This window comes from Rattus norvegicus, chromosome 7 (assembly GCF_021556685.1).
Source record: "Rattus norvegicus strain SHRSP/BbbUtx chromosome 7, alternate assembly SHRSP_T2T, whole genome shotgun sequence".
In the NCBI taxonomy this organism is placed as follows: Eukaryota; Metazoa; Chordata; class Mammalia; order Rodentia; family Muridae; genus Rattus; species Rattus norvegicus.
Window position 1 is genome coordinate 137,002,675 of NC_141540.1, and position 18,354 is coordinate 137,021,028.

General features: G+C 45.6%; 1 protein-coding gene across 5 annotated transcripts in view; it reads right to left on the minus strand.

Annotated features, from left to right (window-relative positions):
• Nucleotides 1-16,582, minus strand: part of LOC148004954 (uncharacterized) — a 34,326-nt gene extending 17,744 nt beyond the window's left edge. For 2 of the 5 annotated variants that reach the window (XR_015625944.1, XR_015625946.1), the window contains exon 1: nt 9,142-9,256. Coding sequence is in view for 1 of the 5 variants with exons in the window: in XM_087559863.1 (XP_087415989.1) it covers nt 6,830-6,911; nt 9,335-9,454; nt 16,346-16,521 (378 nt within the window). In the remaining 4 variants the exon portion in view is untranslated. Of the gene's footprint in view, nt 1-6,829; nt 6,912-9,141; nt 9,257-9,334; nt 9,472-16,345 lie in introns of those variants that run through there. The other 3 variants (XM_087559863.1, XR_015625945.1, XR_015625947.1) reach the window with 3 other exon arrangements.
• Between the last annotated feature and the right edge of the window lie 1,772 nt (nt 16,583-18,354).

Here is an 18,354-nt window from a genome sequence, read left to right on the forward strand (position 1 = left end):
AAACAGAGAGTTTCTCCTTGTGATTTTTCACTGGTATTCTCAACATTTTCCAATGATGCCCTCCCTACCCCCTTGGGTTGTGGTTTCTTCCTTTAAATTCCCCTTCTCTTAGCTACTGGTGGTCGAACTCCACTGCCCCTGCATGGGATATGAGTCTCGACCCCAGTGCACTGGTTCCTATTGATAAACCGCATGTGATTACAGCAAGGATGGTCTTGTGTGAGTTCTTGGGGGGCCGCATCATCCCGAGACTTGAGTGAGGATCTCCCTGCTCCTGGGGGTCTTTCACTAACACCTCTCTGGGTGTTTAACTTTGCATACCAAGGTTAGGAATTTAAAGAATACTGCTCCACTGAGCTTTGATGCTGCAGATACCACTGATAAAATTATTCATGGCCCGAGGTCAGTATTTCCATCTTGATCAAGCTTCGAGAATGGCATATATAGCTTAATCATGCTAGCCCTTCCTGTCTGGGAATACTTTTATTCCTGCCCACTGTGATAAAGCCTGCCTTTAATAACAGCAACATGTTGGCAGCCAAAATACATGGTTTGAAACTAAAAATGAACCCCCAGACAGAGTTATTAATTTAGTGGACTGGTAGTTAGAAATGGGTCAATTCTGTGCAGAGCCTTACCAACCTAAGACAATAGCATTGCTTTCAATGATGCATATTCCATGACAGGTAATAAAGGCATTCTGATCAGAATGACCTAAGACAGATGCAGTTTTGTTTATGAATTAAAAAGGGGGAACTGGGGGGCTGGAGAGATGGCTCAGTGGTTAAGAACAATGACTGTTCTTCCAGAGGTCCTGAGTTCAAATCCCAGCAACCACATGGTGGCTCACAACCATCTGTAATGAGATCTGATACCTTCTTCTGGTGTGTCTGAAGATAGCTACAGTATACTTATAATAAATAAATAAATAAGTCTTTAAAAAAAAAAAGGGGGGAACTGTAGAGAGCTTTGGGGGCCACTTCTAGAAACTTGGAGGGAATTTGGCAGGACAGGACAAAGAAGTAAGGGCAAGGTGGGAATCTGATTTTGGGCCAGGACTCAGGAAATAGGCTCAGATTCAGAACATTTACATTTGAGTTAATGCAAAGCTCAGAGCAAGCTCAGGTGAGGCATTTGTGGCAGTCCTTTTGTCTTGGTCATCAGGATTAGCGGCTAGAAAGGTGTTTACAGGATTCTGTTTATTGCCTTGCTTATTCCTTGACCCAGAATTGATCTGATTACTTGCATGTAATTAAAATGCTATAAAAGATTGGAGAAAAATAAATCTGCTTCAGCCTCAGCACTGGCTGGGGCCATGCTACAGTGTTGTCTAATAGTCCTTTTTTTCTTTTTTACCCTTGCTTCTGCCCTGGAGAACCTGTTGACTGACTGAGCTGGCTTGGTCAGAGAAAATGCTGTAATTGCATTTCAACTTCAAAAATTAAGACAATTAAAAAGAACAAGCATAAACTATGTTAAGCTAATCTTCCCATTCGACAGAGACGCTGAGCTTCATATACTAAAATCCCAGTCAACGTATAGCATGAGCGTGGGAATTATTTGGATTTTTTTTTAATGGCTCTTTTTTGGAAGGTTTAGTCATTAGATTTAATCCCCACTCCTTCTTTGCTAAGAGTCGAATCCACTAAGATGTTTACACTTATTTACTCTTAGCATTTACTGTTTGTTTAGAATGTGCTGTGTCTCACAAAGTCTAGGTGAATATATTTACCATTTTCTCTTGGGAGTTAACACATAAAGGTCCCATAGATGAGCTAAGGGGAGGAAGCCAAGCCTCTGCGCCTTGCCTTTGGATTCCTGTACATTGTGGAGGGATACGGGTATAGCATCCAATGGAACTCCCTGAACTTGGAGTAGTGCTTTATTAGAGATTATTTTGGACAGTAATTAAATTAGATCAAATTTTCCCATGTTTACCAAATTTACCATAAGGTATAACACATCTGATGCTGAAAGCACTCGTCTTAAATTCGGGCTCATCTGGATAATCTATAGTTTACCTGGCAAATGACGGGAGGGGGAGAGACACCAGAGGGGAAGTCAGCGTGGTTATTCCTATACAAATAAGAGGAAACAGATCCATCTTCTCTACGTTTTAGAGAATTTCCCCTAGGTTTGCAATGGTAAACATTTTCCGCCGACTTCCTATTACATAGACTCTTTTCAGAAAGCCGGGGTGATTTTTAAGCTAAGTTTTTCTTACCGCGGTGATCTAGAAATGGATTGCTCAAGAACCAGAGCACCACAGGGAACACACCAATGAAGCTAGGTGGTGTCTGCTCATCCCTGGGGGAGGGAGAGCACCGAAATTCAGAGGCAAGGCGCCTCTGAATAGATGGTAATAAAGACAAGAGGAATCTCACCTTCCCTCCCAATAAAGACAATCAGTCAACACACATGTATAGGCGTCTCAATTAGTGGGTGACTTTGGGTGAAATACTATGCAATTCTATAGTATTGTGAAGCTCCTATATATGAGGACTAATTATTGTCATGAAAACATGTGTCTTTTCCTTGGTTGTTGTGTAACAAAGCTGGGATATCTCTCTCTCTCTCTCTCTCTCTCTCTCTCTCTCTCTCCCTCTCTTCCTCCCTCCCTCCCTCTCTCTGAGCTTTTTAGCAGGTGGTCTGCGACCTACACCATGTAATTTAATGCTCACCCAACAGCTATACAGCTATTAATGTTCTCCTCCTCATCTGCCTTGGTAGAAGGGTTTCCTAGGTTGGTAACAGGATCTGAAAACAGATTCTATTTCCCAATTCTGCTCGAAATACTAGATTCAGATTTTTAGATTGATTTTTTTTAAAACCTCGAAAGTAGTAGTAGGCGACAGTGACTGAAATTGGGTGTTTACACTGTTAATACTCTTTTGTCTCCAGTTTATCCTGATTTTCATTGTTTGAACAAAGAACAGGATTTGGGGATAGTTTATCGATGGACAGCTGATCAAATCAAAAGTCCCTTGAGTCCTTTTTTCCTCAGCCTATGTATGGGACTTTTAGCATAAATAACATCTAATTTGATGTGGGAGGGGGTAAAAAAAGGAGACATGATGCAGGGAACCAGAGGGACTTTCATAAATTAGAAAGAGTATCCTCAAAAAGGCTAGAGAGGATGATGCAAGAATAGAACAGGAAAGGAAGGGCTGTGTGCTGGTTTGCAGATGCTTGGCCCAGGGAGTGGCACTATTGAGAAGGTGTGGCCTTGTTGGAGGAAGTGTGTCACTGTAAGGGTGGGCTTGGAGACCCTCGTCCTAGCTGCCTGAGAATGCCCAGTCTGTTCCTGGCTTCCTTCAGGTGACGTTGTAGAACTCAGCTCCTCCTGCACCATGCCTGCCTGGATGCTGCCCTGCTTCTGCCTTGATGATACTGGACTGAACCTCTGAACCTGTAAGCCAGCCCCCATGAAATGTTGTCCATTATAAGACTTGCCTTGGTTATGGTGTCTGTTCACAGCAGTAAAACCCTCACTAAGACAGGATGCTTATTACAAATGATCAGTGAGAGGATGTGAACAGGCCACCAAAGGGGGAAAGCCAACAGAAAAGCTAGGTGACAGAGTTACTAGACAGCACACAATGAGTGCTCCTTGAACCCCCCTGGTCAAGTGTTAGATTCAATCACAGAATGAGGAAGGCTCTGTGAGGGTAAAGGAATATAAACCCAAGAGAAAATGTCCCGGGGACACAGTGGCCAAACACTAGTGAGACCAATGATGGCTGGCTGCTACACCCGAGGATTTCCTGAAGCTCTTCTAGACTTTTTTTTTCCCCCTAGAATAAAGAGAAAACGACCTGAAAAATAAAAGCCCCAAAGAAGGCAAATCTAAAAAGGAAATAAAACGAAACAGGCCCGTAGCAACAGGTGCACTGTCATAAACACGCACAAAAAGAAATTATGTTGAATCTAGATTCTGTGTTCAGATGAACTATTCCATTCCATGGTGGGGCTGGGGGTGGGGGTGGGGATAATGGCAACTTCCATTTGATAGCACTAATTAAGGTTTATTAAAATCTCATTATAATGCAGGTATAGCTCTGAGCTCTTTGTAATTACTCACTTATTAACTTTGTCCCCAGAACACGACAAAGAACTTGGTACCATCGTTACAGTCTTGGTTTCCCAGATGAGAAGATAGTCACAGAGAAGCTGGGAAATCTGTCAGGCCGTTGTACTCACGGAAAGCTGACTAGGGCTTAGAATCCCAGAAGTTTAGCCGCAAAGTAGCTTCTATCTAAGATGGCTACCCAGCAGGCCAATTAGTCACACAGTCTGTGTGGAAAAAAAAAAGAAAGACTGAAAGTGCGGCTCAGTGGTTAAGAACAACTGCTGCTCATTTCAAGGACCTGCATTCAGTTCACAGTGCAAGGGAGCTGCCGCCCTCTTCTGGTGTCTGCAGGCACCTGCGTGTATATGGTGCGCATACAGGCACGAGGGTGCACACGTGCGTGTGAAAAAACCAATCATTAGAAAAGGTGACCTGAGGATGCACTCCAGTGGCAGACTACAAAAAGGAAGAAGGCACAGAACCCTAGAATCTAGGACGCTGGGCCACTAACCCAACAAGACATTTCATGATAACAGGATAGGAAGAAATTAAAGAATTGAAAGGGATGCGCGTGCTCCGGGCAGAGCATCCTCTGAGAGGAAGGCGGTTCTAGTCCTCAGCGCTGCGCTCACTTTGTAGTATACGCTAGTCTGGAAATCCCATCCCTCTGCTTCGGTCTCCTGAATGTTGAGGCTCCAGGTATGGCCCCCCACACCAGAGCCTAAAAGGGAGATCCTATTGGAAACTGAGAATTTTTTTCCCCCGTGGTAAAATGGTAACTGAAGTGGAAACGTAAGGGCTCTTCAGAAAGTCGGTTGTGTTGGATGGTGTTTGCTGGGGCAAACACGTGGAGGAACGTTTTGTGAGTCTCCCACTTCCGCTGATCTTCACTTCCCTGAGAGAGGCACAGCTGAGGACGTCTCCTGGCGTTCCTGTTGGTTCCTCATGCTGACTCAAGGTGAGGCTGAGGCACGCTAGGTCACGTCACCGCTGTCGCTAACCAGACTCTACTGAACAGGACTTCTGGGGTATACATGAAGTGTTTGCGAGTGGATCGAGCTGAATCTGTGAACCAAACTGCTGACTTCCAGACAACACAAACTGGAGTTGCTCCAAAGAACCTTTCTAAACAGGCCTACTTCCCCATATCCTTTCTACCTCTGATGGGTGGTGGGCTACAAGGAAAGCTAAAGCATTTAAGAACCATCATTAAAAATAGGATTTGAAGAAAATTAAAGTTATGTTCTTAACCTTCCTCACGCTGCAACCCATTAGTATAGTTCTTCATGTTGCAGTGATCCCCAGCGATAAGATTATTTCCTTACTACATAATTTTAATCTTGCTACTGTATAGTAATGTAACTATCTATATTTTCCAAAGGTCTTCAGTGACCCCTGAGGAAGGGTCTTTTGACCCCTGAGGAAGGGTTGGAACCCACATCTTGAGACTCACTGTCTTAGTAGGTTATAAGTTTCAGAAGAGCAAAGATTATATTGTTTGCACATCACTAGAAGATACAGGATTGACATTAAGTATGCTCAACAAATATTTATTGGATGGATGGATGGATGGATGGATGGATGGATGGATGGATGGATGAGTGGATGGGTGGGTGGATGGATAAATGGATGGACGTGTACATGGATGAATGGATGGATGGATGTGTGAGAGGATGGGTGGAGGGGTGGGTAGGTGGGTGGGTGAGTGGATGGATGTGTAGGAGGATGGGTGGATGGGTGAATGAATGGATGAATGGATGTGTAGGAGGATGGATGGATGGATGTGTGGGTGGATGGATGGGTGGATGGACATATGGATGGATGTGTGGATGGATGGGTGGATGGATGGATGTGTGAGAGGATGGGTAGGTGGGTGGGTGAGTGGATGGATGTGTAGGAGGATGGGTGGATGGATAGATGGATGGATGGATGGAGGGGTGGGTAGGTGGGTGGGTGGGTGGATGGATGGATGGATAAATGGATGGATGGGTAGATGGATGGATGGGTGGATGGATTGATGGACATATGGATGGATGTGTGAGAGGATGGGTGGAGGCGTGGGTAGGTAGGTGGGTGGATGGATGAATGGGCAAACGGAGAGGTGTGCAAACACATCTGTGGCCCTAGGACCACACCATGCCTTATGCTGTTAGTGTTACTCATGTTTGTAACCGGCACATCCAATACAGATTTACTGGCTTTATGTCGTAGGCACTGAAGCTGTAAAACTGAGTAGAGCCCTGTAGTGGAAAACTCTAACTCTAGAAAGGGAAACATAGGGTCTAAACAGCAATGTGAGGTTGTCTGTGTTAGTTTACAAATGCTGACGCCACTGTGGGAACATTTACCTCCCTGCAGAGTTAAAGAAGCCTCAGGAACAGGCTCTACTGGAATTAGGTTCTAAGTTATGCTCAGAGATTTTCTGAATGAAGGACTAACGAAACCACTTTCCAGATGATGATGTGTAAAGATAAAGGGAAGTTTATTTGAGCAATCAGGAGTCACCCGGTATGGCTGTAAACAGTGCTAAGAGCAAAGGCCACAGCACCAAGAGCCGTGGAAAATTGCTAGGTTTCTAATCTGAGAACCAGGATGAACCTGCAGGGCAGCCTTTTGTACATGGTGTGACGTTTGTCTCTGAATATTACTCAATCATTGACTGCCAAACCGGCGGAGAGCTCAGTGCTAGCCAGGTCTTTGCATTGTTATTTCTATGGCCATCCCCAGCCTCGGACTGTGTAAACATTCATGCTTCCTTACCTGCCTATTGGATGTAATAAAGATCTGAAGCCAGTGGCTGAGCCGGAAGTGGAGGTGGAACTGCCAGGCAGAAATAGTGATTCTGGGAAAAGAACCGAGGCACAGGAGATTCGCCAGCTGACTAGGGGTGGACTGGTGGACCAGAACAGAACAGAGAGGTAGACATAGCGACAGAACGTAGGCCAGGAATAGTAGGGTTAAGATGAGCTGGCTGAGAGATTGCTGCTTTAAAATGTTAATACGCCTGTGTGTCATTATGCTGTTGGTGGGTCCATAGAAGTCTCACCATATGAACTATTTGGTGCCAGTAACCAACACGGCTTGTGGGCACTGACGTCCAGCAGCGGACAGAGGGTGAAGAGAAGTGAAGTGAGTGTGGAACCCTGTGGGGTTCCTGCTCACTCCAATATCAAAGAATGTCTTGTGATGAAGAGGGTTTCTTCCCCTCTGACTTGATAATTTAGACACCACAGTTAGAGAACTCCATAATTTGATTTTAGTGGAGTGAACTTAGTGCTGGCACCATTGCCAGCACCATTACAGGAACTCCAGGCTAACACTGCACTTTTAAAAAACATTTTAATTATTTATATAATTACAGCTTATGCTACATACTGTACAAAATACAACCATCTTATATCTTTGGTTATCATTTTTAGAAATCACTTTGACGCTCTAAGACAAATCTTAGAGCATCTTCCCCCTCCCTGCCTCCTCCCTTTCTCCTCCCTGCCTCCTCCCTGCCCTCCTCCCTACCCTCTCCCTACCCTCTTCCCTCCCTCCTCCCTGCCCTCCCCCTGCCCTCCCCTGCCTCCTCTCTGCCCTCCTCCCTGCCTCCTCCCTGTCTGCCTCCTCCCTGTCTGCCTTCTCCCTGTCTCCTCCCTACCTCCTCCCTGCCCTCCCCCTGCCTCCTCCCTGCCTCCTCCCTACTCTCTCCCTACCCTCCTCCCTGCCTGTCTTCTCCTTACCCTCCTCCCTCCCTCCTCCCTGCCCTCCTCCCTGCTCTCCCCTTGCCTCCTCTCTGCCCTCCTCCCTGCCTCCTCCCTGTCTGCCTCCTCCCTCTCCTCCCTACCTCCTCCCTGCTTTCCCCCTGCTTGCCCTCCTCCCTGCCCTCCCCCTGCCTCCTCTGTCCTCCCCTGCCCTCCCCCTGCCTGCCCTCCCCCTGCCTCTTCTCTGCCCTCCTCCCTGCCTCCTCCCTGTCTGCCTCCTCCCTGTCTCCTCCCTACCTCCTCCCTGCTTTCCCCCTGCTTACCCTCCTCCCTGCCCTCCCCCTGCCTCCTCTCTGCCCTCCCCCATGCCTGCCCTCCTCCCTGCCCTCCCCCTGCCTCCTCTCTGCCCTCCCCCATACCTGCCCTCCCCCTGCCCTCCTCCCTGCCCTCCCCTGCCCTCCCCCTGCTCTCCCCCTGCCTGCCCTCCCCCTGCCCTCCCCCCTGCATGCACTGCTGCTGTTTATTTTCCAACCACTCAAACATTATTAGAACTGTGGCCTGCCTTTGAGAGAGGAAAAAAGTCACCTGGCAAATTACCATTTCAAAGTTCTTAAAGAGCTACTGGAACAAAAACCCGTAAAACAGAGCAAATTAATGGTTATTAGCATATTCATAAACTGAAACATAAGGTCAAACTCTATTTTCACTCTGAAAAGGCACCTTCGTATGTGATCGGTCATGCATTTTGTTCTACAGCCAATAGTGTGATTTGAATAAATTCTCAGAGGAATTTACAATTTAAATAAATATACCCAAAAAAGAAAAAGAAAATTTTCCAGTTAAAATTAAGATTTTGCTTGCTAAATTAAGATACATCTCTGCAGACAGCCTCAGAACAATCTGCTGTCCTTTCCCAGCCACAGTCTCCTGAGTAAAATCTCTTCCCATTCACTGAGATTTGTAATAAAAATTGTGACAGCGTCACTCTGGAGCAATTTCCCTGCTAATGTAACGGCATTAAGATATTCAAATTATCATTGTCTTTTGTGCTGGGAGTTTTCAAAGAAGCATGCCAACAGAGAGCACTTCCTAAGCACGCTATTCATCAGGCAACGCTAAACACGGTAATGTCAGTTTGGAGGGAAATTGCATGAGAAACTTCAAGACACAGTAAAAAAAAAAAAAACTCTCGTGGACATTGAAAACCAACGTGACAGGCGGGAACAAAAGTCTCAGAAGTCAAGTGTGATGGTTAATTTCATATGTCAACTTGTTTGGATTAAAAAAATCTAGATTAAAATGTAAAAATTAAAAAAATTATCATTTCTTATGGCATCCATAAGAAAATAGCTAAGATAGATAGAATTTTGAAAGAAATCATACCTAAACGGTAAGTTGATGGGAGCCAGCAGGTCACCAAAAGAACCGTCTGAGGAAAGACGCTTCACCCCCTTCATCCCGGATCAAATCATCATTTTCTTTTTCATTGCTGGAGACTGAACCCAGGGCCGTTGACATTCTCAGTAGCCCTTCGCCCCCACTGAGTCATGTCCTCAGCATCACGTCACTTACTTACCGTAGAAGAAAAATGTTCGTAGAGCAGAGATACGGTGGAAAAGCTGAAGTCTGCCAGAGCCGTGGCCAGCTTCTGCATACAGGCAGTGTCAGGAAGCGAGACTGCTTTAGAAAAAGAATACTGACCAAGACGGGGAGAGAGAACAGAGCATTTATTTCTGGTATGAATTTCTACACAGTGCCCAAAGTACTCAAAATCAGATGTCGGTTTTGAAATCTTGGGAATTATTTACAGTCATCTCCACTAGCCAGGCTGGGAACGTAAAGACTTTCTAGAAGCCTAGTGTGCTTTAAAACGGGAACTCACATAGTTCAAGTCGCCCCCAAGCACAAAATACAGTGGAAATGACCTTGGACGATTCCGCCTCCACCTTCAAAGCGCTGGGCTTTTAGGAAAGCACCACCACAACAGCATCTTGGTTGTTTTTTCTGTTGCTGTGGCAAAAATAAAAATTAAAATGAAAAAAAAAAAACTCTGACAAGAGTGACTTAAGAAAGGAAGAGTCTGTTTTTGTGCACAGTTTGTAGACCATCATGATGGGGGAGGGGAGGGGTGAGAAGAGCAGAGGCAGCCAGGATAGGTGAGAGAGAAGAGGGGAAAGAGTAGGGGAAGCAGGTGGGGTAGGAGAAGGGGGAGAGGAGGTGGAAGAGGGGGGATGGAAGGCAGGGGAGGGGGAGACTGGGGATTGGAGAGGAGGGTGGGGGTGGGAGAAGGGGGCTGGTGGGAGAGCAGGGACCAGGTTTGGTAGAGGAGCCAGGAGCTTGAAGCAGCTGGTTACAGTGTAGCTACAGCCAGAAAGACCGTAACAATGAATGCTTGACCTCAGCTAGCTTCCTCAAAAAACAAACAAAACAACAAAACAAAAACTAGATCAAGGTGTCAATGAACTAATTTGATTGACTAATTGAAGTAAAAAACATGTAGGTTGTTAATGAGACCCATTTGGGGGTGTGTGTGTCCATGAGGGCTTTTCTGGAGAGGTTTGCCTAATGGGTAGGGGAACGCCTGCCCCGAATGCGGGGAGGTACCATCTCTCTGGCTGGGGCTAGGGTTATGGCAGGAACAGAAAGGGATAAAGGAAAGAAGCCGATGGGCTGCAGCTCGCCTCTCTCTACCCCGTGACTGCAAGCGCCGCATCGCCAGTTGCCTCATGTTTCCGCCTTCAGACCTTCCCCGCCATGATTGTACCCTCAAACCCTGAGCCCAAGTAAACCTTTTCTTCCTTTAGCCGCTTTTTGTCAGGCGATTGAGTAAGAAAAGTAACACAAAAGACGGCCCGCGACCGCACCTCCCACGCTGCTCAAATGAGCCAGTCGTCTCTCACTCATCTGAAGGTGCGGGGAAGACGAGGTAGAGCTTTTTTGAAATTGTTCTGCTTCTTAGATCCAGTGTACCTCAGAAAAGGCAGTAGGAACTGTGTGGAAATATCTTTCCTGCCTCGAGCAGTCCACAACCCAAAAGAAATCGTCGTACTTTCTAAAACTCAACTCTTCCTCTACCGTTCTTTTATGCTATCTTTTCTCCAGTAAGAGGAAATTCGCCCCTAAAAAACTTGTCAAGGAACAGTAATGATGGGGTTGTCTCCGAGACACACTCCTGAGCCACATCAAACAGATTTGCTTCTTCATATATGTGCTTCCCATTGTCTGTTTCTCGTGCCGCTGCCTCATCCAAAAACCTCCCATCCCTATCACTCCATACTAGTCAGGGGCAACTTGGGGTCCCTTCTCTGACTCCCCCTACTCCAGATCAACTGAACTTCTGTACATACGGTCCTTTCTATCCCTAGTTTGCTACTGTGATGGCTTGTGTATGCTCAGCCCAAGGAGTGGCACTATTAGAAGGTGTGACCCTGTTGGAGTAGGTGTGGCCTTGTTGGAGTAAGTGTGGCCTTGTTGGAGTAGGTGTGGCCTTGTTGGAGTAGGTGTGGCCTTGTTGGAATGGGTGTGTCACTGTGGGTTTCAGCTTTAAGACCCTCATCCTGGCTGCCTGGAAGCCAGTATTCTGCTAGCAGCCTTCAGATGAAGATGTAAAACTCTCAGCTCCTCCTGCTCTCCATGCCTGCCTGGATGCTCCCGTGTTCCTGCCTTGGTGATAATGGACTGAACCTCTCAACTTTTAAGCCAGCCCCAATGAAATGTTGTCCTTATAAGAGTTGACTTGGGGGGTTGGGGATTTAGCTCAGTGGTAGAGCACTTGCCTAGCAAGTGCAAGGCCCTGGGTTCGGTCCCCAGCTCCGAAAAAAAAGGAAAAAAAAAAAAAGAGTTGACTTGGTCATGGTGTCTGTTCACAGCAGTAAAACCCTAAGACACCTACTGTCACTATCATCATACACACATGCTCCTGAACACACACATACTCTGCTCACACATAAACAGTGCACACACACCTGTACACACACACACACACACACCTGTACACACACACACACACACACACACACACACACACCTTTCTTTACCACTCCCCACTTGTGGTGGTGTGAATGTGAAATATTCCACAGAGTTTGAACACTGCCCCAGTTGGGAGAGGTTTGGACCTTTAAGAGGTGAAGCTTGTCTGGAAGGAAGAGGATCCTGGGTACCAGGCTAATGTGTTACTTCCTGGCCCCAGCTCCAGATGGACTCATTTCCTGCCTCCTGGTGCACTGACCTATGAGGAAGTAAGACGTCCTGGCGGTACAGCTCCCTCACCCTGGAGCTACCTACCACCATACTTTTCCTCCCCTGGTCCCCTCAAACCGTGAGCCAAATGAACCCTTCCTTCCTTAAACTGCTTCTTCAGGGATTTGGTTACGGCAACGAGAAAAGGATGGAATAATAAGAAACTTGTACTAAAAGCAGGTTTGTGGCTGAGATAAGCCCTACCCTGTGGTTCACAGAACTGGTTTGTAAGAGGAATGTAGATAAGGGAGGAGCTGTAGGCCAAAGAAACCCTAGAATGTTATAAAGAGAGCTTAATGGGCTGCGGTAAGGAGCATATGGTTTTTTTATTTTTTTTTAATGTCTTTTTGTCCTACAAAAATAGCATAGGATCCCCACCACACCGGAGGCTGCCCCTGATCACCAGAACTCAGTGACATCACTTACACAAGATCACCAGACACAATCCTAGAACCCCATGATGCACAGTATAGTATATAAGCGGAGACCAAGAGCAGCTGAACAGTCTCCCCCAGGACCCTGACCCTCAAATCAGAGACTTCTCTTAGAGAATGGACCTGACCTTCAGTCAGATACATAGCCCTGGTGAGCAGCCTCAGGGAGATAGGCTCAGATCAAAGTTAGGAATTTAAGAGTGTGAACCTTGTGTGATGACCCTTAGCATAATAAAATACAACTTTTGATATACTAACTACGCATGTCTACCTCCTTGCTTGAGACAGCCATTCTGGTGGAAGTGTGGAAGGCAAGAATGGAAAAAAAAAAAAAGGTGAACAATAAAATTGTGCTCACGGGACCTCAGAGGTGAACGAGCACTGTTTCCAGCATAGCCATTTGTGCCGTGTTCTAGCAGGCAGTCTGCAGAGCATTCTGCTCATGCCCTGACAGTCTAAGTTAGGACAAACGATTACAAACCAATCTGTTTAGTGGAGTAACTTAAAGATAGCATAACGTTCAGGACATGGCTTTGCTATTACTCCTGTGTTTAGTGAGCATTGTAATGAAAAAATCTAACACAGAAATATGCAGAAGTTCGATTTGGGAAGGAAGGAAAGAAGGAAGGAAGGAAGGAAAGAAAGAAAGAAGGAAGGAAGGGTGAATGCTGCTAAAATTGTAAATGGATGGGGTGGATTTTAATCACTGAAGATATCTCATTAAAGAGATGTATCAATAAAAAGAAACCAGGAGGCATGATTTCACCTACAAAAGGCTCAGTTTGCAAAACCATAAATTCGTTTGAAAGAATAGGCTGAACCTGGAATGCTGCCTCAGGGGTTCCCTGGTGGAAACCACCACCTAAGCAAATGTCTTCCCACAATAGGCCACAAGGGTATACACAAGCCAGGGCTGTTGTGATGCAGGAAGCTGGGCTATATAGACCTCAGACTAAAGGGACTTGTCAAGTAGACGGAATACATTATGACATTATAAATAATGTATAAATAATGAGGCTATGGAGGCTAGGGGAGGAGTATTACAGACTGAACCTGAAATGTCCCCATAGGTGTCTGTGTTTGAACACTTGGTCTCCAGCTGCTAATACATACTGACTAGAAGTTGTGGAAACTGTAAGCCAATGGGGGGTGTGCTTGAGTTCTAACTCAAGTAGCTCTTAGCTTCCTCTTCTGCTATGATATGACCAGCCACAAGCTCCCATGCCAAGTCCTGAGCCCCAGTGACCATTCCTTTCCTGCCGTTAAGCCTTGAACTAAAACTGTCTTCCTCTAGAGTACATGTTGTTAGGTGTTAGGTTCTGGTGACAAAAATCACGGCCACACCATCAGGTAGCTCTGCTTTTGTCCTCCCGCTCACTGCAGGTCTCCTCAGAGGCCAGGACATAGTTGTTTGATGAATGCACACTCTGACCCTTCTCGGGACTGGATCCTCAGAGTGCATGATCCTGACACACGATGAGGTGGGTGACAGAAAGCCCTGCAATCGGAGAGCCCCAGGGAGAGGCGTCCATTGTGAAAACCCTGGGTGGTAAAGGAGGTAAAACTTTCATGACCGTGGCAGTTCACGTCCTTTCCTGGACTGTGGTTCAGAAGGGAGGCTCTGGGTCCTACATCCACTCATGTATAGTATAGTAAAAATATTATATATAATATTATAATTAAACTATTACATATAATATTAATAAAGTATCATGTTAGTATCTGTAGGTAATACTATCCTATTTATATGTTACATATTATATATTATACAAAATATAAAAATAGAGTGCATATATATAATAAAGTTTGCTGATACATATTCTATTTCCCTCTAGAAGATGTTTAAGGTTAAATGAAAACCCTCATTTTACAGTATTATATGAGGGCTACAGTTCTGTTTTATTTTGTTTTTAAATGTACACTCCAGGGTCACTTTTCTTATTATACTAAATGGTATTTCTATGCGAAAATTCCCTCCAGAGCTATGCCGTAAAACATTGTAAGATGTCATTAGCAGCTGTTGACAGCTGGTCTTAATAGGGAATCATCATTCTGAACGTTTGCATAACCTTACACATTCAATTTTTATCAAAAGATTGTAGGGAACTTGAGAATTTTCCATAAAACAGCTGCTGAGCAGGAACAGAGAAATAACATTTTATACAAATTAGAGTGAACCTACTTGGAACCTGGAACTCGAAATCCGTGCTCACTTACGAGGTATGTGCAGAGCAAGGCCCTGTCACACACGCGAATTTACTTCTGGGGAACGGTAGGTCCCACACCGTCTTAACTTAAATGACACAGAAATAGATAACATAACCCAACGCCTCTAGCAGATCAAACGTCCTCTAGAATATGGATCAGGAAGAAACTGTGGGTCTCATCCTACTTGCTGAATGGCTCACATCAGGGGAATAAGCCAGCATCTCTGAGCTGGCACTGACCTATGTCGCCTCACCGCTGCGACCATCTGGTAAAATACCATGGGTGAAGACATTTGGAAAACTCTGAGGCACCACACAGATGAGCTATGGTCATTTTGAGGTCAGTGGCACATCATCTCCCCACCGCCCCCCAACAACCCCTTTGTTCTTAAACACGTATTTGGTCTTAAACCAACTCAGGATAGGCTGCTCCTGAAGGATCTTACTCAGGAAGTTATTTCTTTAGACTCTGTCCCTGCCCAGCTTCTTGGAAACACTGCATTCTGTTTGACTCAAGGCTCCTCCGTGTGACTGACCTTGTCACACCAGAACTGTGAGATTGAGGGCTGTAATCCTTGAAAGTGACGGGCAGCACTGAGGGTTGGGGACGAGAAGGCAGGGATTTCACTTCTGTTCTAGAGAAGTAAACCATGCCCTGAGGCCCACAGATGGGACGTTCCCGTCTTCTCATGTTACAGTGTAGGTCTTAGCACTGTCTGCATCTCGACTCCAGCACGGGGCTGAATGTACTCATGACCTCAGTTAGAAAGCATTCTTGCTTGGCACAAAGCTAACAGGAATCCAGAGCTGATGATTAAAGGACCAGGGACTCTACAATGGTTGCCTCTGTGTAAAACAGCAAGAGCAGCCAAGAGGCCTGCGCTTATGTGTGGGGCTGTCCTGGGCATTCATTCATTAACTCTTTACAGCATTTTATCTTCCGTGTGCAGAGAAGGAGGGTGCAGATAGCCCTTGACTCAGAACGGGTTGACTTAGGATGGTTCCAAAGCCACAGTAGTTCAGCAGAAACCGGGCTTTGAATTTCGATCACATATAGGTGATGTCTATATGATTCAATTAGCATACTGGATGACAGATGTGAGCTGCCAATCATCTGCAATAATGAAGGCAAGCAACAGGTACCCCACAGTGAGCGATCACTGCCCAGCTCTCAGGCTCAGTGGGTTAGACATATTACGTGTGTTTTTATTTGTGACATTTTTAACTTGCAGTGAATTGATTGGGACTTAGCCCATTATAAACCAAGAAGGATCTAGCACTTAAATTCCTTTACACCAGCACTTACAATGTACCCCCCTGGCAAGCCTAGAACTCACAGAGATTAGACTGTCTCTGCCTTCGGATTTCTGGGATTATAAGTGTGTACTTCACTGGGCAATTGCCTCAATTACCTGTCATTTATATGAAGTCAAATAGCTGGTGAACAGCATTCAAACTCAGACCATCTCGTTCCAGAGTGTATATATAGGCTTAACTCTGTCATATTTCAACGATCACTTGATGTCATCATCTAAATCTACAGTTGCACAACAAATTATCCCCAAACTCAGTAGCTTAACACCGGTGTCGGTGGTCAGGAGTGTGCGCCCATCTTGGCTGGGTCTTCTGACCCAGAGGGTTGACAGGCAGCAATAAGGTGTTATCTCAGGCCGGAGGCATCTCAAGGTTTGACTGGGAAGAACTTACCTCCAAGCTTCCTCATGGGGTTGATAATAGGACATGGTTCCCTGCAGGCTATGGGCAAGAAGTACCCTTAATTCTGCATCATGTGTCAGCTCTATCTTAGCAGTCTGCCATGCGGGAGAGCTAGGAAAGAAATAAGAGTCCAGCAAAATGGGAGTCACCACCGATGGCACTGTCATCACATGGTGGTGGCATCACAGCATTCCTGCCACACTGTTATCGGAAGCACGCAAGCCTGAAGCTTCCTGCTCTCATAATGACAGCATTGCATAAATTATATAAGTATTGAGAGAGGGAGGGAGGGAAGGAGGAAGGGAGAGAGAGAGGGAGGGGGAGGGGGAGGGAGGGAGAGAGAGAGAGAGAATGTATTACCACTACAGCAAGCATCAGAGAATTTTGAAGAATTTTACTTTCCTGTATTACCTTGGTGAAAGGGGTGTCAGAAAAGAACACACTTTCATGTTAATTCTTTGATTGTTGTTTTGTTGGGGGTAGGTGTTTTGGTTGGTTTGTTGGTTGATTGGTTTTTTGAGACCAGGTTACTCCGTGCAGCCCCGGTAGTCCTAGAACTTGCTCAGAAGACCAGGCTGTCCTAGAACTCACAGAGATCTCCTTGTCCCTGCCTCCTGAGTTCTGGGATTAAAGGCGTGTGCCATCAGTGCCCAGTTAATTTTAAAAACTAAAATGCCAATAAGAATCAGCTTAAGTTTTTTTTTTCTATTTTAGAAAGGTGCTCAGAATATAAGATATTCAAATAGATTAGATGTGGTTTATTTGCAAGTATGTGTGCGTGCGTACGTGCGTGAGTGTGAGTGCGTGAGCGCGTGTGCATGCATGCAGTTGTACTTGACTATATTGAGAATGCACATGAAGCCATTTATTGGTGTTGGGTGTCTTGTTTAATTGCTCTCAACCTTATTTTCTTGAGAGATCCTCTCGTGCTAAACCTGGAGCTCAATGAGCAGCTAGACCAGCTGGCCAGCAATTCCTTCCTGTTTCTACCTCCCCAGGTCTTGGGGTACAGGAAGATGGCACATCACCCAGATTTTTACCTCAATACTGAGGCTACAGATTCAGGTCCTCATGCTGAATGGCAACCTCCTCTCCCCTGAAAGGGGTTCTCAACTATGCCTTGGGGGACCAAACACCCCTTGCACCTAGGATCATCTGCATATCAGATATTTACACTGTGATTCATAAAAGTAGCAAAATTACAGTTATGAAGTAGTAGGGAAAATAATATTATGACTGGGGGTCTCCACAACATGAGGAACTGTACTAAAGGTCACAGCATTAGGGGGGTTGAGATACACTGGTCTGGGCTCTGTGGATCGGATGGAAGGGCCCCAGTGCTGATTAGGGCCTCTCCATTTCCCATTTTCCCAGCTGGAGTCCTGAGAGAGCAGCAGGATAACTTAAGACCTTAAGAACTTAAGATGGGGACTCTCCCTCCCTATTTTTTTTTTTTTCCGGAGCTGGGGACCGAACCCAGGGCCTTGCGCTTGCTAGGCAAGCGCTCTACCACTGAGCTAAATCCCCAACCCCATTCTTCCCTATTTTTAATAAGGACTGAAACAGTTGCTCATTACAGAAGGCATCCCAGATTCCTAGGCCACTGGGTGTGTGCCTGCTTTCAAGCCTCTGATGTTCGCAATGACACAGACTTTAAGCCTCCAGGAGACAGTTCCTAGTCAGGTTAAAAATACCAACAAGGGGTTGGGGATTTAGCTCAGTGGTAGAGCGCTTGCCTAGGAAGTGCAAGGCCCTGGGTTCGGTCCCCAGCTCCGAAAAAAAGAACCAAAAAAAAAAAAAATACCAACAAAGGAATAAAGAACTGAAGTCATAAATAAACAGTGTGCAGATAGAACTCAATGGTTTATTATTAAAAGGCTAATTACCCAAGAAGGGTCAACCAGGCAAGCAGTAAGGGCTAGTCGTTGTTACATAGCTAGGGAGGAAGTAATATTAACTCAAAAGAAACAAAAGGCATTTGCCAGGACTTTGCATTATAT